The sequence below is a fragment of the Vicugna pacos genome, chromosome 23 (genome assembly GCF_048564905.1).
Source record: "Vicugna pacos chromosome 23, VicPac4, whole genome shotgun sequence".
Lineage (NCBI taxonomy): Eukaryota > Metazoa > Chordata > Mammalia > Artiodactyla > Camelidae > Vicugna > Vicugna pacos.
In genome coordinates this window covers 37,478,377-37,504,351 of record NC_133009.1, presented here as the reverse complement: position 1 = coordinate 37,504,351, position 25,975 = coordinate 37,478,377, and the positions used below count along the sequence as shown (strand labels likewise).

At 64.8% G+C, this 25,975-nt stretch overlaps 1 protein-coding gene across 1 annotated transcript in view; it reads left to right on the top strand.

The window, feature by feature from the left end:
- KIF21B (kinesin family member 21B) overlaps positions 1-23,936 on the top strand; it is a 40,853-nt gene extending 16,917 nt beyond the window's left edge. Inside the window, 29 exon segments of the mRNA XM_072948812.1 lie at positions 881-1,070; positions 1,732-1,795; positions 1,868-2,068; positions 2,410-2,491; positions 2,837-2,936; positions 3,630-3,821; positions 5,478-5,677; positions 8,584-8,691; positions 9,185-9,253; positions 9,610-9,842; positions 9,995-10,142; positions 10,248-10,442; positions 10,532-10,633; positions 10,887-11,052; positions 11,249-11,300; positions 11,481-11,538; positions 12,243-12,448; positions 12,532-12,606; positions 14,112-14,222; positions 17,628-17,666; positions 19,284-19,420; positions 20,211-20,391; positions 20,611-20,775; positions 21,009-21,126; positions 21,952-22,122; positions 22,477-22,676; positions 23,097-23,181; positions 23,183-23,293; positions 23,704-23,936. Of these exon segments, the coding sequence (XP_072804913.1) occupies positions 881-1,070; positions 1,732-1,795; positions 1,868-2,068; positions 2,410-2,491; positions 2,837-2,936; positions 3,630-3,821; positions 5,478-5,677; positions 8,584-8,691; positions 9,185-9,253; positions 9,610-9,842; positions 9,995-10,142; positions 10,248-10,442; positions 10,532-10,633; positions 10,887-11,052; positions 11,249-11,300; positions 11,481-11,538; positions 12,243-12,448; positions 12,532-12,606; positions 14,112-14,222; positions 17,628-17,666; positions 19,284-19,420; positions 20,211-20,391; positions 20,611-20,775; positions 21,009-21,126; positions 21,952-22,122; positions 22,477-22,676; positions 23,097-23,181; positions 23,183-23,293; positions 23,704-23,706 (3,762 nt within the window). The 3' untranslated portion in view covers positions 23,707-23,936.
- The last annotated feature ends 2,039 nt before the right edge of the window (positions 23,937-25,975 follow it).

Below are 25,975 nucleotides of genomic sequence, written 5' to 3'. Positions count from 1 at the left end.
TGAATCTGCCGTGTTGGGCCAGATGAGACCCCTAGGCTGCAGCACAGAGTGAGGACAGTTGATGGATCACGCGAGTGGCCCAGGGTGCAGGGGGGCTGCTGCAGGGGAGAGGGCTGGCCCTACTTGCTCAGGGAGGGCCTCACGGAGGAAGGTGCCTTTTGTGTGGGTTTTGAGGAATGAATGAGGAACCAGCAGAAGGAAGTGGAACAGGCATCCTAGGATGCCGACAAGCCCCGGGCAAAGGAACAGAGGTGGGAAAGCCGAGGGCCTCTAGGGAGGTGTCCTGTTTCATATGACTGAGGCAGAAGTCACCAGCCGGGGCCCCCGGCCCAAACCTGGCATGCAAGTTGGTTTTGGTTTGACTTGCCATTTGTTTTAAAAGTATGCAACGTAGTTGTCAACCTTTCTGAAAGTTAGGGAGCTTCAGATTTTCTTCAGAAACTTGCTACGTTTCTTTAGAAACGTATGCTACCAAGTTGGCTGGAGTGGCCCAGTGCTGCCCCTTTCAGACTGAGTGTGACTTTGTTTGCTGCAGTCCCCACCACCCCCTGTCGCTTACACCTCGACCTACTCATTTATGCCAGCCGCCTGGGCCCTTCGGGTTTTGACCCTTGGGTTAGTGTGTTTGGAGATAGGAAAGTGATCATTAGAAAAGGAGGTTGAGTGAGACGGTGGTGGCCTGGAGGGGCTGGTCACATAATTTGGACTTTTTGTTGTCATGGGGGCCGGGGTAAGTGTTCTGAGCATCTGGAGATGGGAAACCAGGGCAGGGGAGCCTGGCAGGGCTGTTATGGCAAGGGAGAGGCCTGGGCGGTGGCTGGGGCAGAGCATCGTCACCACTCTCCGCTCTTGACCGCTCCCCGCCTGCCCCTCCTCGCAGGGCAAGAGGGTGATGGGGGAGGACGGCACCGAGGGCTACAGTGACCTGTTCCGGGAGAACGCCATGCTGCAGAAGGAGAACGCGGCGCTGCGCCTGCGAGTGAAGGCCATGCAGGAGGCCATCGACGCCATCAACAACCGCGTCACACACCTCATGAGCCAGGAGGCCAACCTGCTCCTGGCCAAGGCCGGTGAGTGGGCTGCACCGCGCCTGCCCGGAGCACCGGCAGGCTGGGCCCTCTCCCGCCAGTCAGCTCCCAGGGCATGCTGTGACCACAGCCTCCACGAACAGGCACTAGGCCAGTGGAAGGTGACAGTCCCCGCTCGCTGAGCCCCCGTCCCTCATCCCCTCTATCCTCAGGAGCCTCGGTGGGCAGCGTGCGGTACACCTCCTTGCTCAGGACGCTCGCTCCGAGTCTGAATATCCGTGCATGCATGTGTGCTCGTGTGCATGCGTGTGCACACACGCTTCTCTTTCTCTGTAAATGCGACCGTATGTGTTGTCCTAGGACCTCCTCTTCACTCGGCGCTATGCTTCAGGAATCCTTCCGTGTTAAAACACATAAACCTACTTAATTCTCTTAGGCCACGCAGTGCTCCACATGTGATGGTGGTGAATGATTTATGTAACAGCCGCTCCTGACGGGCACTTGCTTGCTTCTAACCCCGCTGTTCCCAGCAGCGCTTGTGCATATCCGCGTGCAGACGCGGCCCTGTTTGGCAGAGGTCCCTTCCTGGAGAGGACCTGGTGTGCTGCCCTGTTGGAGGCACAGGCACCAGGCAGTAGCCTGCAGCTGAAGGGCGCCACTGCGCTAGCGTTCTGACCACCCCTCCTCCTCACCCTTCCCTCAGGAGACGGCAACGAGGCCATCGGTGCTCTGATCCAAAACTACATCCGGGAGATTGAGGAGCTGCGGTGAGTGAGCCTCAACCCGGGACCCGTGGGGGCCGAGGCAGTGCCGCTCAGCTGACACCACGCCCCCTGCAGGACCAAGCTCCTGGAGAGCGAGGCCATGAACGAGTCCCTGCGTCGCAGCCTCTCCAGGGCCTCAGCCAGGGGCCCCTACTCCCTGGGTGCATCCCCAGTCGCCCCAGCCAGCTCCATGGAGGATGCCTCTGAGGTCATCCGCAGGGCCAAGCAGGACCTGGAGCGGCTCAAGAAGAAGGAGGTCAGGCAGCGGAGAAAGAGGTGAGGGGAGGCTCCCCAGGGCAGGCCCCCAGACCCTGCCACCTGTGCACAGCACTCACCTGGGGTGCCCTGGGGACTCACTGAGCGGGCCTACCTTTTGGACAGAAGCCTCACTCCTCTCTCTGATGCAATGCTCTCCTCCAAGGGGAGGGAGGGTGGAGTCCCCCAGCGTTAATTCTGGGCTGGGGGCTAGGGAAGAGCGGTAGGTCCCTGCAGAGCAGGGACGAGACACTGCTATCCCCCACCCCCCTCCTGTTCCCTCTCCTGTCCCCACCACAGCCCTGCCCACACACTTAAGGCATGGGAGTCCCCTAACCTGCCCACCCTTCACTCCTGCGCAGCCCAGAGAAGGAGGCCTTCAAAAAGAGGGCGAAAATCCAACAGGAAAACAGCGAGGAGACCGATGAGAATGAGGCTGAGGAGGTGAGGGACCCCCACCCCCTCATGCTACCCCCGTCCCTGCTGCAGTGGGGGTCCCCACTGACATCCTTGTACAGGGAGGGGAAGGGGCTGGGCCAGCCTCCAGGTGATCTTTGAGTCTCCTGGCATCTCTGGTCTCCACAGTGATGTCCATCCCGTAGCCCCTCACCCCGAATGGTGATGTGGGTGGGAGGCTCCCCCAGAGGGGCTCTGGCTAGGCTGCTGGAGAGTGGGGGGCTCTCCCAGGAGGGAGGGTGAACGGAGGGCCCCCACCATGCCTCACCCCACTCCTCACCCCCGACGCCCCGAGTGCGGAGGGCCAGCTGCCCTGATGGTGCCCGTACCCAGGAGGACGAGGAGCAAGAGGAGAGCGGCTGTGAGGACGAGGACGAGGACTCAGGCAGCGAGGAGAGCCTGGTGGACTCGGACTCTGACCCCGAGGAGAAGGGTGTGTGCTCCTGGGGGGGCACGTGGGGCTGCTGCTGTCCACGCCCAGAGACGCTGCTCGGGGCAGTGGATGTCTGGGGCCCGGAACTCAGGCGGGAAACCAGTGACAGTAGGAACAACAGGGATGCAAACCCTCACTGGTGCCCGGTGTGCCTGGCCCTGAGCTAGCTCAGCCTGCACATGCCCCACCCTCTCCATCCTCAGAGGTGTTAGGACCCCTCCCTTTGTCACCATTGAGGAGGCTGGTGACCTCCCCCAGTGTGGCAGATGCAGAGCTCAGCCTCGGACCTAGGTCCGGCTGGCCCGAAGCCCACTCCTCTAATCAGGACGCGTGCCCCTCAGCTCGGCCCTGCCTCCACTTTGGCCCCAGAGTCCTGCAGCTGCTCTGGGTCCTCTCCCTCCTTCGCCTGCACTGGCTCCCAGGCTGTGCACAGTGGGTGGGCATCGGGCTCTGGCACAGCAGGGGTGGGCGAGACGCCTGATCCTCACCCACCTCCTGGGCCCGGCCCTGCACTTCCAAGGCTGCTCTTTAGAGGTGCCCCCCCACCCCCTGCAGCACCTGCCCACCGTGGGCCATGTCATTTCCTCTCGCCGCTGGTCACTGGCTGGTGGCAGCTGGCCAGGGGAAGGCCCGGCCCCCTCCACCTGGCCCCTGGCCCCGGAGGCCGGGTCCAGCCTGTCTCTGCTCCTGCAGAGGTGAACTACCAGGCAGACCTGGCTGACCTGACCTGCGAGATCGAAATCAAGCAGAAGCTGATTGACGAGCTGGAGAACAGCCAGCGGCGGCTGCAGACGCTCAAGCACCAGTACGAGGAGAAGCTGATCCTGCTGCAGAACAAGATCCGGGACACACAGCTGGAGCGCGACCGCGTGCTGCAGAACCTCAGTGAGGCCCCGCCCACCCCGCCACCCGAGGCCCCGCCCCCGCTCCATGAGGCCCCTCCTCCCGGGCCCCGTCCCCTTTCCCGAGGCCCCGCTCCATCCAAAGCCCTGCTGTGGGCAAGGCCTTCTGACCTTGCACTGTGCTCTTCCTCCCAGTCAGAAAGTTCTTGTGTCCAACCCTAGTCCCTGTGCTGAACTCTCAGTTTATTGTTACTATTTTTACCAGAACCTTAATTATTAGAATCCTTTCTGTCCCCAGGCTCACGAGCGCAACCCTCCTCAGCTCCTTCCCCTGCATTCGCCCTGGGGTATTTCCTTTGCGCCCGTTCACAAACCTGCTTCTCCCGGGCTGTCATCCTACGCGGCTCTCAGCCCACTCATTCATTCCTGCCTTCCCTCATTCATTCACGGACTCAGCAACCTTTGTTGAATGCGTCTTACAGAGCGGACGCTGATCTGGATGCTAGAGATACTGGGGTTTGTGTTCTGCTGAGGACAGACAGACATAAACAGGAGAAACAGCAGATTCTATAGCATGTCTGCTGGGATAGGCATTACGAAAAAATGCAGCCGGGAAGAGGGACAGGGCATGCGGGGGAGGGGGTGGGAGCGTTAAAGAGGATGGTCATGGGAGATTTCGCTGAGAAGCTGACATCAGAGCTAGAGCTCAGAGGAGGTAAGATAGTGCTGGAGCCAAACGAGTGTGGGGAAGAGCATTGCAGGAAGAGGGAACAGAAGACGCCAAGGCCCCGAGGCAGGCATGTGCCTGGCAGGTTGGCAGAATGATGAGGGGGCAGATGGCTGGAGCACACTGAGGGGTCAGAAGCAGCAGAAGAGATCAGAGGAGTGTGGGACCAGGAGTGTCAGCCATTTGAAGGACATCTGTCTTATTCTCCATGGGAGATGGAAGAGTGGAGTTTTGAGGGACAGGATGTAAGCTTTAAAAGCATTTTGACAAGATCGCTCCGGCTGCTGTGTGGGGAACGCGAGTGGAAGTTGAGCGCAGTTAGGAAACTGCTGTAAAGGTCCTGGTGGGAGAGGGTTTGGCCTGGAGGTGGTGAGAGGTGGATACATTGTGAGGGTGGAGACAAGGCTTTGTTGGTTGATTGGCTGGGAATTCAGAGAGGGCAGCCAAGGGTATCTCCGGGGATGAGCTTCAGGAAAGATGTGATGGTGGACACTGAGATGGCGAGGGCATGGGGACTGGGAGGTGGGTCAGCCCCTGTTTGCCACGTCGGTTGGACGTGCATGTGGAGATGCAGTTCAGGTAGGAAAGGCCAAGCGTGGAGAACCAGTTTGCTCCTTCTGCCCGAGCCCAAGTCACTCTGGCTTCTCCTGCCCACTCTTCCCCTTCCCCCTGGCCCCAGCCCTTTCCTCCAGTCACGGGTCAGAACTGAGCCAGTGGGAAGCCCCCGGGACACTCAACAGGAGCTCAGAGCTCTCAAGATGAAAACACCCCGTCACGGTCCCTCAGAGAATCGCAGTGGGAAAGGCCTTGGTCCCTTCTAGTCTGAGCACCGCCCCCTCCCGGGTTCACATGGAGGGACAGGCAGTGGAGGGTTCGAGCCTGGAGCCCGGGCCACCTGCGGCATCTGAGCCCACAGCAGCCCAGTTGCCAGACACAGGCCGTGGTGCCGACCGCTGCCCCCACCGCGCACAGGTACCATGGAGTGCTACACGGAGGAGAAGGCCAACAAGATCAAGGCTGACTACGAGAAGAGGCTGCGGGAGATGAACCGCGACCTGCAGAAGCTGCAGGCCGCACAGAAGGAGCACGCGCGGCTGCTCAAGAACCAGTCTCGCTACGAGAGGGAGCTGAAGAAGCTGCAGGCCGAGGTGGCCGAGATGAAGAAGGCCAAGGTGGGGGCCGGGGCTCGGCTGGGGTGACACCCAGGTCGGGGCTGGGGGCAGGGGCGGGTGACGTCAAGGTGGTGGCTGGGGGCGGGGCCACGATGAAGGAGGCCAAGGTAGGGGAGATGGGCTGGGGGGCAATGTAGTCTCAGAACCCACTTTCTTGTTAAAAATAATCATCACTGTCAGTGAGGATGGTAATCTTGACACACGGTGTTGCCTGGTTCAGCCCCGGCCCGGCCCCAGACACTGTCTTAGCCAGGGTGCCGTCAGGGCCCCACTCTTCACTGCTCCTGGGTCTGTGCCGCCGTTGCTAAAGACAACAACAACAACACCCGTGACCGTTGTGGGGATGCTTGCTGTGGCTTTCGGCCAGTTGCCCAGCACCGTGACCACATCCAGTCCCCAGGAGAAGCTCGGGAAGGAAGCTCTGGTGTGGTCCCCACGCTGCGTGTGGGAAGCTGGGGCTCAGAGCGGGTCCAGCCCCCTAGAGCAGCGCTGGGACCCACTCTGTTCGCTGCCTCGCTTTTCTACTTGCCGGGACTCCGGGCACTCGAGTCTGGCTCCTGGGTCTTCCGCCTCCGTGTCAGGCAGGCTCTCATTCTCACCCAGGCCCTCGGGTGCATTCTCCCTTTGTGTCCTCCACCCCCCGGGTTCCTGCCCAGGCCCTGTCCACCCCGTGTACCCAGCCCTCCACAGCCCTGGGCTAGGCCCTGCGGCAGGACCCCAGAGAGCTGTGGAGGGCTGGCCTTGGGAATGGCCCCCGCAGAGGGGATCACCCGGTGCTCTTGGGGCTGACTGGGCTGGTGTTGACCAGTGTGCAGAGGAGAGAGGCTACAGAGTGACGTAGACTCTGAGTGGTGGACCCGCAGCCATCAGGCGCAGCCACCTGTCCTGGGCAGACTCTGTCCCCAGCCAGCCTGGGCCACATGTCCAGGGCCCCATCAGCCTGGCCAGGTGGAGAAGGGCCCGTCCTGCTGTGCCCAGACTAGCCGTTCTGCGCTGGCCGCTAGGGGGCGTTTTGCCCGTGGACCGCATCTGTAGGTGCTGAGACAGGGCTGCAGGACAACACGGGGTGGGGGGGGGCTTGGGTCAGCGGGCGCCCTCTGGTGGCAGGAGGGAGAAACGGGGCCTTGGTCGTCTCCACTTGGGGTCTATGCGCCCTGCAGATCCTGGAGCAGTTCTGGGGGGTCTGCCAGCATCCGCAGTCTGTCTCCCTGGAGGCTCCCTGGCTAATGCCTCTCACGGTGGCCCCGGCAGTGCTGGCCAGCTGCTGTCTCAGCAGGAGGTGACCCTACGGTACAGCCTTATGAGGGAGGACCATCTCTGAAGCCTGGAAAAATAATGTAATAATGCTCAGGATGTGTGTGAAGGACAGAGGGTCCCTGTGTGTTCCTGGGTTTCAGTCTCAGCCTGCTCGGCCCTTCAGCCGGGGACCGGCTTTGCCCAGCTCACTGCGCTTTTGTGAGCCTGGGAAAGAGGCTGAAAAGAATATACTTGGGCCGTCCCAGGATCTCTGTCGGAAGGACAGAAGCCAAGCTGGATGCCCTGAGAGCCAGTGCCCGAGACCCTGCTGCCACAGTTCAGGGCCAGGCCCTGCAGTTACACAGGTGTCCTAGGGAGAGGGGGCAAGTCTTCTGCACACCTCAGGACAGCGCCGACCTCAGGCACTGTGCCGCCATGTGCCCGGAATGTATCTACCCGTCCTGAGACCACCACCCCTGTGATGACCTTGGCAGGGCTCAGCCACCCGTGCAGAGCTGGGCAGACAGATGGGCCTTTGTCCAGAAAGATGCATCCCTCCCCGGGAGGCCCCCAGCCCAGACCCCAGAAGAGGGCCGCCGTCTGGGTGTGCACGCAGCTTTCAGTGTGTGGATTCAGGTCCAGTCCTAGCTGACACCTCACTTGCTCTCATCGTCCCCAGCCCTTTGGGGGAACATTCAGCCTGGACCCCAGAGGCCAGCAGCAGGGAGCCCTCCTTCTCTCTGCAGATCCCCCCAACAGAGCATGCCTCCTGGGGGAGGAGCCAACGCAGTCACCCGGCCCCTCCCCCCCCAGGTCGTTTCTCCTCCCTGCTGACCTGGGGCAGCCTGCTGACATTCCCGGGGTGTCTGAGGCCTCAGTGGCAGAGGAGGACCACCTGCACCTGATTCTCATGCCACTGTCATGTGAGAGGAGTCTGACCCCTATGCACTGTGCACTCTGTGCCTTGGGTACTGGGACGTGAGGGTCAGGGGGGCGGCTCCCCATAAGGCCAGGTCACCTCTGGCCACACCACACTGGTGGTGCTCTCTGTGCCTCTGGCCGGGCCTCTGAGAACTTGGCTCCAGGCCCTGTGCTCGGTGGCCAGCTCTGCTGTGACCTGCAGTGATGCTGTCCCTGTGGCCGTGCTAGGAACTGAGGCAAAATGACCTGGGCTAGAAGTCTGGCCACTTGTTACTTTAAGTCACTTTGTCTCACTGAAGCTCATTCCTCATTTATAAAACGGGAGCGATCATGCCTCTCTTGTATGATCATCATGAGGACGGGGCCTGGCGTGGACCGTGGTCTCAATAAACGATGCTGGTTTTTATTGTCATCACCGTGAGCCTGGCCTGGGCGTGTGCAGGTCAGCAGCTCAGCTGTGGGTGGGAGAGAGGTCAGGTTCCATCTGGCGGGGTGGCTGGCCTCCAGCCCCTCAGGCCAGTCCTAGGATGGCTGGACCAGGCAGTGGCTTTGGGTGAGGGCTACCAGGAGCCGCGACATTCCGAGCGGTGGAGGCCGTGGTGGGACCCAGCAGGGTGGCTGCACCGGCACAGCCGGGCTGGCAGTGGGGCTGCTCCTGGCGGTCGGTTGACCCGGCTGGGGGGCAGCTCCAGCCCCCACTGATGAGGCTATGGGCACCCACCGCTCCCGCCACCCCTCTGCCATCCCAGGTGGCCCTGATGAAGCAGATGCGGGAGGAGCAGCAGCGGCGGCGGCTGGTAGAGACCAAGAGGAACCGGGAGATCGCTCAGCTCAAGAAGGAGCAGCGGCGACAGGAGGTGAGGGGTGGCCTTGAGGACATCCGGGTCCCCAGGGTCCCTGTGCCCCGGGCCTCAGCTCCTGCCGCCCCGAGCAGTGACAGGAGATGGCCCGATGCCGAAGGGCAGGACCCCTGCAGGCCCTGGTGCAGCCCCCTGTGGTTCAGAGCAGGGCCTGGAGCCCAGCTCAGGGCAGGGAGCTGCCAGGTCCCCAGCAGGCCCGTGTAAGGCTGTACAGCTTCCAGCCCTGCAGAGAGGCCCCTGCCCTCTGGTCCAGAGCTCCCCGCCCGAAGTGGGGAGAAGAGGCCCGGAGACTAGTTCTTGTGCAGAAAGGGGCCCACATGGTGGCCTCGGGGAAAGGCCATTAAGCCCTTTGCCAACGAGTTTTGGCTGCACGAGGGTTGCCCCGAAAGCCACGCCCTCACATGCAGAGCAGGCCAGGCCTTCCCAGCCCAGCCTGCACAGACCCGGCTCAGGGCCTGAGTGTGGACCCCACCTCTTCTCCCACCCACAGTTTCAGATCCGGGCTCTGGAGTCCCAGAAGCGGCAGCAGGAGATAGTCCTGAGGAGGAAAACCCAGGAGGTGAGCTCGGCTCCTCCCCTGCGGCCCCGCCATGTCCCCTCTCCTGGGGGCGCCCCGTGGCCCTGGCTCCCCCCTCGCTTCGTGCTCTGACTCTGGGTGGCCTGTCTCGGCAGGAGAGCTTAGGCCCCAGGGGCAGGCTGCTGGCGCTTGTCCAAATGCCTGAGACGCTCGTTTTAAAAGAGCGAAGTCTCCTTTGTGTTCATTTCCCATCCGAGACCCCTTGGCCCTTTCTCAGTCCCAAACCCAAGCCAGGACGGAGCAGCCCCCATCTCCTCCCTGCCAGGCACCCTCAAGCTGGGCCTTTCTGTGGGCTCCGGGGCACCCTGCTCACCAGGCCCCCTCCTCTGGGCCCCCAGGTTTCTGCACTGAGGCGCCTGACCAAGCCCATGTCTGAGCGGGTGGCGGGGCGAGTGGGCCTGAAGCCGCCCATGCTGGACTCCGGGGCCGAGGTGTCGGCCAGCACCACCTCGTCCGAGGCCGAGTCGGGGGCCCGCTCCGTCTCCAGCATCGTGCGTCAGTGGGACCGCAAAATGGGCCACTTCTTGGGGAACCACCCCACGCCTGCTGTGCCTGGCACCCGCCCTCCCAGGTGAGGCAGTGGGGGCACCTGGCCCATGGGGGCGGGCCCAGGGAGAGGCAAGCGCCAGGGTCCCCTCCGCTGTCAGCTCTGGGTCAGGGGCTCCACGCGGTTGCCGAGACTGAGGGTGGTCCTGCCGGGACCCCTTGGCCTTGGTCCCCCAGAAAGAAGTTCCAGAAGAAGGGGGCCAGCCAGAGCTTCAGCAAGGCCGCCAGGCTGAAGTGGCAGTCCCTGGAGCGGAGGATCATCGACATCGTCATGCAGAGGATGACCATCGTCAACCTGGAGGCCGACATGGAGCGGCTCATCAAGGTGGGCTGCCGCCCCTTCCCGTCTCCTCCCTCAGCCTGGAGCCCCTCTGGGAGCTGCGCGCAGGGGCGGGGCCGGCAGCACCCTGAGGCCTCCTCCCTCCCCCAGAAAAGGGAGGAGCTGTTCCTCCTGCAGGAGGCGCTGCGGAGGAAGCGGGAGAGGCTGCAGGCCGAGAGCCCGGAGGAGGAGAAGGGGCTGCAGGAGCTGGCGGAGGAGATCGAGGTGCTGGCCGCCAACATCGACTACATCAATGACAGCATTGGGGACTGCCAGGCCACCATCGTGCAGCTGGAGGAGACCAAGGTGCCTGTGGGCTGGCCGGGCCGGGGCGGCGGGCACTTGGGCAGGTGGGGCCGTCCTGGTGACACAGGCCCTCTGCCTCCCGGTCCCAGGAGGAGCTGGATTCCACAGACACGTCGGTGGTCATTAGCTCCTGCTCGCTGGCCGAAGCCCGTCTCCTGCTGGACAACTTCCTGAAGGCGTCCATCGACAAGGTGGGCTGGCATCAACATGTGCATTTTGGGGAGAGGATTCAGCCCATTTGGGGAGTGTGTCCTGCAGCGTGAACGTGGGGAAGGTGAAGGGGGCTGGGGTGCATCTCAAGTCCGTGGCAGGCACAGGTGAGGTCTGGGGACTAGTGGGAGGCCCTCCAAGCGTCTTGGGAGCAGATTTGGGGAGGGCAGTGATGGGGTCCCCACAGCCCCAAGCTGAGCTAAGGTAACCCCAGAGCTTGCTCCCCACCCGCAGGGGCTGCAGGTGGCTCAGAAGGAGGCCCAGATCCGGCTGCTGGAGGGCCGGCTGAGGCAGACAGACATAGCGGGCTCCTCCCAGAACCACCAGCTGCTGGACGCCCTGCGGGAGAAGGCGGAGGCCCACCCCGAGCTGCAGGCCCTCATCTACAACGTGCAGCAGGGTACGGGACGGGGCGGCGTGGGGCGTGGGCCTCGGGGCCCCAGACACTCCCGGGGCTCCCTGCCTCCGGCCCTGCAGACCCTTTCTTGCCCAGGCTCCCCAGAGGCCCTGCCTGATCCCAGAGGGTGAGGGGGGAAGGGAGGCCGTCCCCTCCCACTTGCACGCCGTGGGGCCTCACCCCTCCACTCCCTCCGCAGAGAATGGCTACGCCAGCACAGATGAGGAGGTTTCCGAGTTCTCTGAGGGGAGGTGAGTTTCCGGGGCGGGAGTGAGTGGTGGGCTCGCAGCTGTGCGGGGGTCTGGGGCGAGGGGATGCTGTAGGGTCCCAGGGCTGGGGGCTCTCTGGGACTCACAAGTCCAAGTCCCAGGGAGCCAGGACGCTTGCTGCCAGCATCCTGACCGGTCACCCCAACCCTGTTTCCTCCTTAGCTTCTCCCAGTCGTTCACTATGAAAGGCTCTACCAGCCATGACGATTTCAAGTTCAAGGTAAGCCCCACAGAAGGTGGGCAGAGGCCCCCCGCAGCCTGGTCTCTGCCTTCCTGTGGCTCTGCCCTCACCCCCAGCCCCAACCCAGGGTTGCCTCCAGCTGGGATGCAGGTGCCAAGAAGGGTCTAACCTGGCGCTGTGGTGCTGCCCAGACGTGTGACCTGTGACAGCCCAATCACTGTGAAGAGGGTGGAGTGATGTCACCGTAGCCAGAGGCCCCACTTTCAGAAACCTCCCTCTTCCCCACCCTAGACTCTGCCTCCTGCTGAGTCAGAGGCTAACCCTAGATGTCTGGTATCCTGCGTGCAGATAACTGATTCAACAGTGAGGGGGTCTGCCTGACGTGGAGGGAGGGGTTACAAGGCTAGACTGAACCAAGAAACGGTTTACTAAAGGGAGAAGGGGGAAGCCTGTGGACTGGGAACAGTGAATTGGGCACAGCTTCTGTGTAAACTGATCAGCTGGTGAAGCAGAGGCCAGCCAAGGCATACTGTTCACAACGTGCAGATCAGGGTGAAGACCTTCCTGTTGGTTTGGACTCTGCAGGGGCCTGGAGAGACAGTCTAGGGGTGTCTGCCTGGCCCTTCCCTCAGCCCTTCTGCCTCGGGCAGGTGGCACGTCTCCCCCTGTGGGAAGTTCCCCAGCTCCCCCTTCTGTGTGGTCCTGTCCGGGCCAGTGGGCCCACTCAGCCCTTCCCGCCCCAGGGGGAGCCCACGCTGTCTGCCCAGATGAAGGCTGTGTCGGCCGAGTGCCTGGGCCCCCCGCTGGACGCCTCCACCAAGAACATCACCAAGTCCCTGGCCTCCCTGGTGGAGATCAAAGAGGACGGAGTGGGCTTCTCCGTCCGAGACCCCTACTACCGGGACAAGGTCTCGCGGACCATCAGCCTGCCCACCAGAGGGAGCACTTTGTAAGGAGGGGGCCGAGCTGGGGGTGGGGCCTGCGGGGGGAGCCAGGAGGTGGGCCTGGGCCTCACTGGACCCTCCGTTCCAGCCCCCGGCAGTCTCGAGGCGCCGAGACGTCCCCGCTGACCCGGAGGAAGTCTTATGACCGAGGGCAGCCCATCAGGTGAGGGCATGCTCCAGACCCTGTGGCAGGGTCGCTGCCCATCCAGTCCCGGGGGCGGGATGCCCGCTGTAGACCGCTGTGGACACTTTCATCTGGGCCCGCTCAGCTCCCCCATAGGCCCCTTCCCCACTTTGTCAGCCACAGCTCAGGTCCCCCCTGAGCTGGGGACCAAGCCTGCTGCTGAAACCTGCTGACTGCTGGGAGCTCAGTGTGGGCAGCTTTGCTGCGGCCTGGACTGGCTGTTGGACCGATGTGCTTCTGCCCCAGTCATGGCTGCCGGTCCTTTCAGGGACTTGTCACGTGGGAGGAGTTAGAAGGGAAGGACAGCCAGGAGGTGACACAGAGCCGTGGCAGGTCCCCAGCCGGCCAGCCTCTCAGGGCCCCGTGGGCTTCTGCAGGTCTCCAGATGCCTCTCCAGCTCATCTAGATCTTCAGAGCTGTCTGGTGGCCTCCCCGGGTCCCACAGAGAAGCAGGAGAAGGACAGGGCTCAGGTGCCCCCTTGCACCTGCCGTGGCGGCGGAGGACTTACCCCGTCCCTCTCTCCTGTCTCCGAGCCCGGGCTCATGGCTTGCAGACGGGCCTCTGGTGGGAGGAGCCGAATGACCTCTGTGCACCTGGGGCCCCTCAGGCCACCGCGTCACCCTGGAGCACACTGAATTTGTGGTTGGGGGCGATTTAGTCTGAACTCACGATGGCTGTCCAGGGAAGGGGGGATTTGGCTGAACCTGAGGACAGCTGTGCCAGGAGAGGGGCCGCGGTAACGGACGGGGCAGGCCCATGCGGTCTGGGACTCCCCCGCCCCCACCGTCGGGTCCCGCTCTTGGCAGCACTACGGTTCCTGAGTCACTGAGCACTGACTCGGTGGCCCTGAGCCACTAAGGCGGGACGGGGCTGGGCCTCTGAGCCGCAGCGTTCTCATCAGCCCATCACGGGGGTTCTGTTCACGGCACCTTGTCTAAAAGGTGTCGTTAGTCCATGCACACTGGCCTCATGGCCAACAGCGCAAGGACTCACGCCTGAGCAAAGCTCCTCTCACGTGCACTTTCTCCAAAAATCATGCCCGGCTTCCCGGAGCTCAGGACACCACAGCCCTGCAGCACCATTTCAGCCTGACATCACCAACAAAGGGCACAAAAGTACACCCAGCGCGGCGCTAAGCAGACTGTGGGAAAGCCGCGTGTGTGCGGCGGGCGGCGGGCGGCGCCCCTCTGGGCCTCCGCCGGAGCGCGTGCGCTTGGGGACTCAAGTTTTCGCTGCTGTCCTCATGTCTGCAAACAACCAGGAAAGCCCTTGGCGCTGTTTTGGGGTGACTAGTAGGCTGTAGTGAGCAGGTGAATTCCCAGACCCACGGAGAAGGAGGACTGGCTGTGGAAAGCAGCCCCCGGGGGCTGGGCGGCAGCCGGGCTGAGGGAGAACCTGCCCCGCGTGCCAGACAGCGACACAGACGGCCGCGCAGAGGTGCGGGTGCTAACAGATGCTGCCCTGTGTCCCGCCCGCCTGCCAGGTCCACAGACGGGTTCACACCCCCCTCATCCCCTCCTACTCGGCCCCGCAACGACCGAAACGTCTTCTCTCGTCTCACCAGTAATCAGAGCCAAGGATCAGCACTGGACAAGTAAGAGTCAGGGGCCGGGGATGGGGCGGGGGCGCTGAGGGGACAGGGAGCCTGCGGGCCGGTCCTCACCGCAGGCAGGTGGGGCGGCGGGCAGACCCTGGCCTCGCTGTTCTGGACCCTCTTGCGGCACCTGTGCCCTTTCTGTGCTGAGCGAGGACCCTGCCATGCCCTGGGCATGCCGGGACCGCAGGAGAGGCAGGAGGGGAGCCCCAGGACTGGGGCCGGGCAGCTGGGGCAGGGGAGGCCATGCACGTCGGGCACCTCGAGGGCCTCCCAAAACTGCCTCTGAATCCTCCTGTGGACTCTTAATTCCTCTCCGAAGCCCCTTCAGCTTCAACTTGCCTTCTCACTAACGCTGCGACCAGGCCCCAGTGCCCTCGTGAACCGTCCCTGCAGGAGACCTTGTCCCCTCCACATGGTGGGGCCAGCCCACCCCTCCTGACCCTCCCGCTGGGCACTCACCCACACACTGATGCGCGTCGCCCCCACGCTGCGCTGGGCTGGCACACGTGAACTGCAAACCAGCCTCGAGGGTCGTATTCCGTGTTTTGCAAAGAGGAGCTGAGGCCCAGAGAGGCCCCAGGGTCCACCCAGAGGAGGCCCACCTGGGCCCAGACCAGAGCTCTGACTCGCGCCGGCTCCGGCCCTGACGGTGGGGCTCTGCCCGGGGGGGCCTGGCCCGCCGTGTGTTCCTTCCTGTGCGCCCCACACTGCTGGGGCCCCTGCCACTCCAGCTCTCTGCAGCCCAGGAGGCTCCCCTCAGCTCTAACGGCTTCTCAGTCCTTTTAGATGGGGGATGGTGCTGTCTTTTGGGGGAGCCCAGGCTGCAAAGTGCTGGTCGTTGGGCCTGGCGCCTGACGTCAGCCCCTCCCCTTGCTGGGTCAAAACGTTGCTCCTTCCACGAACCTGCCTTGAAGGAGGAGAGCACCAGGCCCCCCCACCAACCAGGCTGTCCGCCCACACCAGCCAGGCCCCCTATACCAACCAGGGCCTCCCCCACACCAGGAGCCCCCCCACACCAGCCAGGCCCCCCCACACCAGCCAGGCCCCCCCACACCAGCCAGGCCCCCCATACCTGCCAGGGCCCCCCTACACCAACCAGGCCCCCCCACACCAGCCAGGGCCCCCCACACCAGCCAGGCCCCCCCATACCAGCCAGGCCCTCCCACACCAGCCAGGCCCCCCACACCAGCCAGGCCCCCCCACACCAGCCAGGCCCCCCATACCTGCCAGGGCCCCCCTACACCAACCAGGCCCCCCCACACCAGCCAGGCCCCCCACACCAGCCAGGCCCCCCACACCAGCCAGGCCCCCCCACACCAGCCAGGCCCCCCATACCTGCCAGGGCCCCCCCACACCAGCCAGGGCCCCCCACACCAGCCAGGGCCCCCCACACCAGCCAGGCCCCCCATACCTGCCAGGCCCTCCCACACCAGCCAGGCTGTCCCACACCAGCCAGGCCCCCCACACCAGCCAGGCCCCCCACACCAGCCAGGCCCCCCCACACCAGCCAGGCCCCCCATACCTGCCAGGGCCCCCCTACACCAGCCAGGCCGTCCCACACCAGCCAGGGCCCTCCACACCAGCCAGGCCCCCCATACCAGCCAGGCCCTCCCACACCAGCCAGGCCCTCCCACACCAGCCAGGCCCCCCACACCAGCCAGGCCCCCCCACACCAGCCAGGCCCCCCATACCTGCCAGGGCCCCCCTACACCAGCCAGGCTGTCCCACACCAGCCAGGCTGTCCCACACCAGCCAGGCCCCCCACACCAGCCAGGCCCCCCCACACCAGCCAGGCCCCCCATACCTGCCAGGGCCCCCCTACACCAGCCAGGCCGTCCCACACCAGCCAGGCTGTCCCACACCAGCCAGGCCCCCCACACCAACCAGGCCCCCCCACACCAGCCAGGCCCCCCCTGCCACCCAGGCCCACCCACACCAGCCAGGCCCCCCCACACCAGCCAGGGCCCCCCACACCAGCCAGGGCCCCCCACACCAGCCAGGCCCCCCATACCAGCCAGGCCCTCCCACACCAGCCAGGCCGTCCCACACCAGCCAGGCCCCCCACACCAGCCAGGCCCCCCACACCAGCCAGGCCCCCCCACACCAGCCAGGCCCCCCATACCTGCCAGGGCCCCCCTACACCAGCCAGGCCGTCCCACACCAGCCAGGGCCCTCCACACCAGCCAGGCCCCCCATACCAGCCAGGCCCTCCCACACCAGCCAGGCCCTCCCACACCAGCCAGACCCCCCACACCAGCCAGGCCCCCCCACACCAGCCAGGCCCCCCATACCTGCCAGGGCCCCCCTACACCAGCCAGGCTGTCCCACACCAGCCAGGCTGTCCCACACCAGCCAGGCCCCCCACACCAGCCAGGCCCCCCCACACCAGCCAGGCCCCCCATACCTGCCAGGGCCCCCCTACACCAACCAGGCCCCCCCACACCAGCCAGGGCCCCCCACACCAGCCAGGCCCTCCCACACCAGCCAGGCCCCCCCACACCAGCCAGGCCCCCCATACCTGCCAGGGCCCCCCTACACCAACCAGGCCCCCCCCACACCAGCCAGGGACCCCCACACCAGCCAGGCCCCCCATACCAGCCAGGCCCTCCCACACCAGCCAGGCCCCCCACACCAGCCAGGCCCCCCCACACCAGCCAGGCCCCCCATACCTGCCAGGGCCCCCCTACACCAACCAGGCCCCCCCACACCAGCCAGGGCCCCCCACACCAGCCAGGCCCCCCATACCAGCCAGGCCCTCCCACACCAGCCAGGCCCCCCATACCTGCCAGGGCCCCCCTACACCAACCAGGCCCCCCCACACCAGCCAGGCCCCCCACACCAGCCAGGCCCCCCACACCAACCAGGCCCCCCCACACCAGCCAGGCCCCCCCAACCCCTTGACAGTTGTCAGGTCCCTCTCAGCAGCACTGGGTGGGACTTCGGCATCCCAGCCCTGGGATGTCCAGACCCCCGCCCTGTCCAGGGGCCAGGTGTCAGGAACCATGTGTGTGCAGAGCCAGCTCCTGGGCACAGTCCCAGCAGCTCCCAGGGACAGTGGGCTTGGTGACCAGCAAGTCCTTGAGGAGCAGCTGGGAGAGACTAGCGCCCTAGGAGGGTGGGGGCAGGCACAGTGTTGCTCGGAGGGGGCAGGGTGCCCCCCAGCTTGTGCGGTGAGGCAGCCGAAGCCTGGGACCGGGAGGCCCCGCCCCAGCCCCCCGTTAGCCAAGGGGCGCCCCCAGCTCCCAGGCCAGTGCCCTCTCCCACTGTCCCTCTGGCCTCCCGTCTCCTCTCTCCGCTCCCCTTGCAGAGATAACCGCCCTCTGACCTCCCCGCGCTGCTGCCGCCTCTGCTCCCTCGTGTGTGTTCCCCTCCCCCCTAATCCAGCTAATTTTCTGCCCCCAGGTCTGATGACAGCGACTCCTCTTTGTCGGAGGTCCTGAGGTACACACCGAATGGCTCATCCTCTGTTTCCCCCCCGCCCCCTGCACCCTGTCCTCAGCATGCAGCCCCCTCCTCTCGTGGCCCCACCTCGTCCCTGGTTCCTCCCTCTCGGGGGTGCTGCGTGGCCTCTGACTGCACCAGGCTGGAGCTGGGGGCTTGAGGGGAGGCATGGCTGTGGGTCGTTTGCTGGGGGCTCCAGGGGGTGCTCCGGAGCCTGGAGGCCGGGCCGGGCCGGGCTGAGCTCTGCCGAGGGGGGATCCACCAGTCCGCCGTGCTCGGCATCCTTGCTTTTGCTCAGCTGTGTCCGTGGGCGCCTCCCAACCTGGGCTCTGAGTGAGGAGTGCCCCTGCCCACTTCTCCTGGCCTGTGGCCCTCTCCCCACAGCCCACTCCACGCAGCCCCCCAACTCGAGGAGCACGTCCCAGCACCTAGGGGGCCTGAGCCCCTGCTGGGAAAGGGCCACCCTCCACTGAGGGCTCCCAGTGCTGCTCACCATTCCCTGGCCTGGGGTGAGGCTTCTGTGACCCTCCCACCGCAGCAAGCCTGCCACCCTCCTCCTCCCCGGCCTCTCCATCAGAGGAGGGTTTTCCTGTTAACATGCCATCTTCCCACAGCTGTCCTAGGTGCCTTCCCAGCCACATAGCTGGGCCCAAACAAGCATCGGAAGTGGGGGGCTGGGGTGGGGTGGGGCGGCATGGGGGGCCGTCCGTGTGTGTGCGACGCTGGGGGGCAGCTGGACCTCTCTGACCGCTGACCTCGGGGTGGGCCAGCTGAGTCTGGACGCGGGAGCTCTGGGAAGCCGCTGGCGGGACATCGGTCATTTCAGATGCTCTCGGCCACGGTGTCACCGTCAGGGTCAGCCCTCTCTTTGGAAAGAGCTAGGAAAGTAGGACATACTTTCAAGCCTGGACTTGCTCAGGCAGGGCCTTGTTCCCAAAGGCCTCCCTGAGAAACAGAGCCTCATCCTCAGGCCCTCCCGCTCAGGGGAAGCCTGCTTGCCACCCTGAGTGTCTGTGGGGAGGGGGGCCGCTCTGAGTCCTGTAGTCTCGTTTCTCAGAGGGGCCCAGATGTCTTCCCCAGAGCCGAGGAGGGGTCCCTGGGAGGACTTAGCCCTTTGTAACAGCAGTCACAGGCCTGACCGTGCTGGTCCCAAAAGGCCGTGGGGTGGGGTGCACACCTGCGTGTGCGGCTCTCTGCGGGGGCGTGGCAGCCTGAGCACCCTCTCTCCACGCCCCGCGCCTCCCCCTGGGGCAGCCGAGGCAGCAGAGGCGCCCCTTCCAGCTCGCGTCTCTGCCTGCCCTGCCGGGCCCTGGGAGCACGTGCGTCTCAGGTCTAGGTCGGGCCGGCCTCGAAGGGGACCTCCCTGAGGGTGGGGTCCACGTGCTCTGGTTCTGCCGGTGGTGCCTGGGGGGCTTGCTCCCAGAAGTGCTCAGCGTGGCGCCAGGAGGGCTGCTGGAGCACAGGCCCCTGCCCGCGCAGCCCTCAGGCCTTGAGGGCTGTGGCGGGGGTGCCTGGAGCCTCCTGCACCTGCCCTGTGCCCCTCTGCCTGGCCCTCCCCTGTGAGCCTGGCCGTAGTCCCCGGGCTGACGGGTGCCTCTCTCCCTCTCTCCTGGGAAGGGGCACCATCACCCCTGTCGGAGGAGCCAAGGGCGCGCGGACGGCCCCGCTGCAGTGCGTCTCCATGGCCGAGGGCCACAGCAAGCCCATCCTCTGCCTGGACGCCACGGACGAGCTGCTCTTCACCGGGTCCAAAGGTGGGTGGAGCCCAGACCTGCCAGGTAGGGTCAGGGCCTCCCCCTTCCCTCCTGGTCCCTTCACCAGAGCGGGCTGCCCAGGAGATGTGAACACAGCTGCCCGGCTGGAGTGTGGGGGGTCGGCTGGCTCACTGCCTGCCAGGGCTCAGGGATCCCCTCCACGGGTACCCTCAGAGCTGGCCGTAGGGGCTCCGTCCACCTCCTCCTTCCAGACCTGCCTCGGAAACTCCAGGGAGCTTGTCAGGTGCCGCCCCCTGTCTGCTCATCTCAGCCCCGAGTACCAGGCCCCCAGCACCCCCATGCCCCCCAGCACCGATGGCCACGCAGCACAAGTCTACAAAGCTACCGTTCCTTAGTCGCAGCAACAAAGTCAGAGAACGTCACCAGCAGACGCAGCAGCTGGGTGGTAGACATGCTGGCAGAGAAACAGGAAACGCTATCTACACCTGCGTGGCGGGAGGGAGACAGCTGTCAGTCTAGGTCAGATTGGTCGATTCCAAGTTTTCCCCCTGAAGTTTGCTCACCACCATTTGTTAACTTGGTCAGCTGTCAGCAGGCGGGGATTCTGCCCCGGCCCTGCCCCTCGGCCGTGCTCACAGAACTGAAGTCCTGCGTCTCTGTGCACACACTGCTCCACGGGAGCAGGCGCAAGCATGTTTCTCTCCCCCACACCTGGAGCCCCTTCCTCTGGGCATCCCTGGATCACCTCTCCCAGCGTTGGTGGCCCCAGTGGGTGGAGGGACAGGCATGCCCGGCCCCCTGAGGTGACAGGACACTGGCCGTCTTGCAGACCGCAGCTGTAAGGTGTGGAACTTGGTCACCGGGCAGGAGATCGTTGCTCTGAAGGGCCACCCCAACAACGTGGTCTCCATCAAGTACTGCAGCCACTCTGGGCTCGTGTTCTCTGTGTCCACCTCCTACATCAAGGTGTGGGACATCCGGGACTCGGCCAAGTGCATCCGGACTCTCACGTAAGTTCCCCGGCCTGGCTCGCAGCGGCGGGCTGAGCGGAGCTTGCCCCCTGGTCCCACCCTCATGGGACCAGGAACCTGCAGGTGCAGCGTGGCTCCTGTCCATCTGTTGGGGAAGGCTTCTTGGCAGAAGCGGGCCATCAGTTCTATGTGGCTTTGCCAGGTGTCCTGGCCTCTGCTGACGCCTTGACCTCTGACCTTGCGTCTCCCTCGCGGCAGGTCCTCAGGCCAGGTGGTCTCAGGCGATGCCTGTGCCGCGGCGTCCACGCGCAGCATCACCAGCGCCCAGGGCGAGCACCAGGTCAACCAGATCGCCCTCAGCCCCTCGGGCACCATGCTGTATGCCGCTTCGGGAAACGCCGTCCGCATCTGGGAGCTCAGCAGGTCAGGGAGGGGCCAGGGGAGGGACACAGGACTCGCGGGGCGGGGGGTGCCCCAGGGCTGGCAGGACCCAGGCTGCTCCTCCGAGCCCCCAGGATACAGGCGGCTGGTGTCTGGGTCTCCGTCCTGCTCCAAGGGGGAGGGACCCTGGCTGGGTATTCACGCCACAGCAGACCCCCCCAGCCCCGCTCCGGGGTCCCCCAATCCACCTCCCCGCTTGGACCTCCCTGCCACAGGTTCCAGCCCATCGGCAAGCTGACTGGCCACATTGGCCCTGTGATGTGCCTGACGGTCACCCAGACCGCCAGCCAGCATGACCTGGTAGTGACCGGCTCCAAGGACCACTATGTTAAGGTACCGAGAAGACCTTGACCTCAAGGCCCGGCAGGGCTGGGGGTCCATTCTCACAGTTCTCGCTCTCTCCCCACCTCATCCCTCCCCCTCCGTTGCCTTGGGAGCAGTCGTGACAAATAATGAGACTTCTGGGAATTTATGCTAAAAAGTTACTCCCAAGGAGCAGGAAGGTGTGCGCAGAAAGCCGAGATTTCAGCGGTGTTTTGTAAATGGCGGAAAGGGGAACGAACCCAAATGTCTAAGGCCAGAGTGACAGTCGAGTAAATGAGGGAAAACCCACAGAACAGGTTGCAGTGCGACTCACTGCGTGACAGACGTCGCAAAACCCACAGGGCACAGGCAGCCCTGATCCTCTTTCTTCCTGATCGTGTCGTTAGAAACGCACGTTCAGGGTCAGAAGCTGGGAAGGAGCAGATAAAAAAGGAAAGAGAGGATGGTGGGATTACGATGAATGCTTTTGTTTAAAGTGCAGGCAGTGTCATATTTGTTTATTGTAAAATTTTCTGTTTTAGTGGAAGGCCTGGGGACTGAAGCCAGGACCGCGTGCCTGCTAAGCGCGCGCTCCACCACCAAGCTCTCCCCTCCCCCATGAAGTAAAAAAATTTGGCAGGAGGCTCTTACTCCAAGCCCTCCCTTGTCCACCGCAGCCCTGTGTTGCCTGCGGGTCTCCCCTGTGCTAACCTCAGTCAGTCTTCCCGCCTCCCCAGGCGGCCCCCTCCCTCCACCTGGTGTGCGGCCCTGGGGACTGGCCACGCGCAGGACCCAGGGTGGGTGGGCGGCCTGGCGGGCCCTCCCCGGACTCCTCCTCCCGCCCTCCCTCCGCAGATGTTCGAGCTGGGCGAGTGCGTGTCGGGCACTGTGGGCCCCACGCACAACTTTGAGCCCCCGCACTACGACGGCATCGAGTGTCTGGCCATCCAGGGGGACGTCCTGTTCAGCGGCTCCCGAGACAATGGCATCAAGAAGTGGGACCTGGAACAGCAGGAGCTCGTGCAGGTGTGGGGGTGGGGGGAGGCGGCCCTCAGGCAGGGCCTGGGACCCTGCGTCCTGGGCCAGAGCCCCCCAAGCTGGTCTGTTCTGCATCCTCTTTCCCTCTGGGTTCACCCCGCTGGCCGGCAGGCTCTCCTGACTCCACCTTCACACAGCGGCTCTCAGAAAGGGTCTGACTGTGGAGCCCAGCTGACCCCAAGGAGGGCCGAAGGCTTCTCCTCAGGTGCAGGGTCTCAGGTCCGAGCCTGGGAGAGGGGTGCAAGGACCCGTCTCTGGGCCCTGTGGCCCCTGTGCAGCTCAGTGTGGCCTGCCTGCCGGGGGCTCCCCCACTCCCCGCCCTCACGGCTGGCTCCCCCACAGCAAATTCCCACCGCGCACAAGGACTGGGTGTGCGCCCTGGCCTTCGTCCCGGGCCGCCCCATGCTGCTGAGTGCCTGCCGCGCGGGCGTCATCAAGGTGTGGAACGTGGACAACTTCACACCCATCGGCGAGATCAAGGGCCACGACAGCCCCATCAACGCCATCTGCACCAACGCCCGGCACGTCTTCACCGCCTCCAGGTGGGTGCTGGGTGGGCACAGGGCTCTGCTCTGGTGCCCCCACCCCCCAGCCTGGGCAGGGCCCCCCAGGCCCAGGCGACGGAGCCCACCCCTCCCCAGGCGCCCCCGGCCTGCGCGCCAGCCTTCCCGGAGCGCCCACCGGGCGTGGGGGCAGGGGCGGTGCTGGGCCCCAGGCCGGGACCGACCCCCCACCCCCCACCTCATCTCACCCAACAGTCCTGACCCCTGACCAGGAGTCTCAGACCGCAGAGCAGTCCTGCCACCCCAGGCCCCCTGCCTCCAGCCCCAGCTCTGGGCCCGTCCATGGGTGCCCAGGCCCTCTGTCCCTTGGGCAGCTGCTCAGGGGGTCTCTTCTTTTTCCTTCTTGTCCCCACTGTGTCCCTTCTCTCCACCCCCTCCCTCCGCCTCTCTCCCCCACAGTGACTGCCGGGTAAAGCTGTGGAATTACGTCCCTGGACTCACCCCCTGCCTTCCTCGCCGAGTCCTGGCCATAAAGGGCCGAGCCACCACCATGCCCTGACCTCCCCCCTCCCCCCTACGTCCGCCCCCCCTCCTCTTTCAGCCTCCCCCTCTCCTTTCCCCTCTTTCTCCACTTCGATCTGAGCTGCTTCTTCACGGTACGAGATTGTTTTACTCCCCTTCCCTTCTCTCCCTCCACATCCTGCCTGCTCCCCCCACCCCCCAGAGGTTGCCCTGCCTGGCCCTCTTCCTTCTGAGCATGAATGGGGGACAGACCCCCCCAGGAGAGGGGTGCCCGGGGCAGAGGGCAGAGGGGCAGCATTCAGGCCTGGACAGGACAAAACAAAGTAGCAACAGCAGAGAAAACCCACGATGAGAATCCTACGGGGCCTGGATGACAGGCCCGCCCACTGCCTCGCACCCCTCCACCCTCAGCCACCCCGGCCCTGAGCATCGCTTGCCCCAGCCCAGCGCTGCCTAGCGAGTGGGAGACCCAGGCCCGCCTTCACGGGTGGGCGCCAGCCGGGCCCACTTCAGGAGCTGACCAGTCCTCTCTTGCTCACCCCAGTGACCTGACGGTGAAGTTCTGGACTGCCCGGCGCTTACCCAGTGGCACCCGCTAGGAGTGAGGTCAGAGGGCCACCCGGCCCTCTGCCCAGCAGCCTGGACCCCGCGGAGAGGAAGCTGGGGCCAGAGGCCCCTCTGCTGCTCCCCGGCCTCTCCCCAGCCTCCTCACAGGGTACTGTCCACCCCCTCCTTGGGGACAGGGAGGTCGGGAGGAAATTAAGCTGTGAAGCCAAAGGGCGTTTCCCGTAGTCTCTCTCCTCTCCACCCCTGGCCTCGGTTTTCTCTTGCCGAGCTGGCCAATGCCCTTCCTCCAGCCTTTGGCCCAGGGCAGGGCCTGTAGGGGAGGTGAGGCAGCCCCCCCACCGTGTTCCTCAGACGAGCAGGCCTCCCCTGCCTCCTCTGGTCCAGCCACTGCACCTGCCTCTGAGCCCAAAAAGATAGCCCTCAGGTAACCGTGGAAACCAGGCGTCGGCAGCTGGGCGTGCAGCTGGCCTTCAGCCCCTCGGCCACCGGTAGCCGCTCCCCGAGGACCCCAGCGCTGCATGGGCTCCTTTCTGATTGGACCACAGTGGAGCTGCTGTAGAGCCTCCTTTGGGGAGATGAGCAGGATACTTCAATGGTTTACCTTATTTATTTTTACTTCTGCTGTTGCCTCCTGGAAACTGACTTGAAGTTTCTTCCCACATCTTCTTTCCCTCCTCTCCTGGGGGCCAGGAGTCCCCAAGGGGGTCCTACTCCCGCCCTCCAGGGCTGCCCCTCCATTTGCTCTGCTCTGCAGCCCGGGCCTGCCCCCCGCCTTGCCCTGGAGACCACTTGAGTGCCCCGACTCTGGCCGCCTGCCACGTCAGTGCCTTCCTCCGTCCGGGGCTGGCACCCTTCCTGGGCAGCCTTACACCAGCCATGCCCGCAGCGCCACATGTGTCTTCTCACCACGGGGTCTCCTGCCCATGGCCCCCGCATCCCAGACCCGGGGCCCCACTGCCAGAGCCCTGCGTGGGCCACGTAGGAAGCAGCTCAGAGGCCCGTCCACCAGGACGTGGCTTGGATGGTGCACCCGGCCCCGCCCCTCCCCAGCCCCCTGCATCTCGCCCCAACCAGGCAGAGCCCCTAGCTTCTTTCTCTGGTTTCTCCGGAGATGCTTTTTCAAGCCTTAACCGGCACAGGGAAGGGGGCTCTCCCTTTAGATCAGCGGAGGGAGGGACTTCACTGAGTTTCTTTGGGACTGTGAACTCCCAGCTCCAGAGACATTGTTAAGTCCGCCTTCCAGCGGCAGGCGGGCCCGGGAGGGAGCACGCTGGGCCCGCCCCTCCCCCGCCCTGACCTGTCCGCCTGCTTTTCCGATGGTTAACTGGCCTTGTGCTTCCCGGCCTTTCTGGGCGCCGGGAGCCACGGCTCTGTTTAGAGGACACGGTGACCTGGGTCTTCAGGAGGTGGCCCTGGGCTCTGCCCTCGGTGCCCCTCCCTCCGCGGCACCTGGCACACAGGGCAGAGGAGGGAGGAGTACGGCCTGTCCCCCTGACCAGAGCTGCCCCTCAGGCTAAGGAAGTCGTCCTGCTGTGAGGGGCCCCTGCTGGATGTGGGGGCGAAGTCTGAGCGAGCCGTTGTGCTGCAGGAATGTGCCTGGAGCTTGGGACAGTCTACCTTTGGGACTGGAGGTCCCTCCTACTTGACCATCCTGGGGCCTGCTCAGAAAAGAGTGTGAGCCTCCCTCATCCCTCTCCCTCTCCGCCCCCATGGGAAGCTTCAGTCTTGCAACCTGTAGGAAAGAATTGTCTGCATGACTGTTTACAAACTGTAGAAACACAAAAGACTGGCTGCCCAGCCTGGGGCGACCGGATCGGCTGGACCGCAGCTGCAGGGTCTGTTGCAGCCCGAGAGGTGCCCGGCATCCTTGCCCGCTTTCTGCTGTTTCTGCTGGGCCAGCTACCTCACGGTGGGGCCAGCTCTGCTGTCCGGGAGAAGCACTGACTCTGAACTTGAAGCCTTGGGAGCCACCCCAGCTGTGCTGCAGAGCGCTGAGGTCTGCCCGCTCCCTCAGGGACGTCGGGGATCGTGGCTGGGGGCAGGCCCCCGCACCCCTCTCTGCACAAGCACCCTAAGGTCAGAAGCACAAAATGGTGGTGACTTGAGCACAATGCAGGGCTGGCGGCAGGCCGCCTGGGCAAGCCAGCCCAGGAGGCGCCCCCCAGACAGGCTCTGTCCTACGTAGACTGAGGGTGCCCACGCCGGGCTGCCCTGCTCAGACGGGGCTCGGCCCGAGGCCTGTCCTCCCC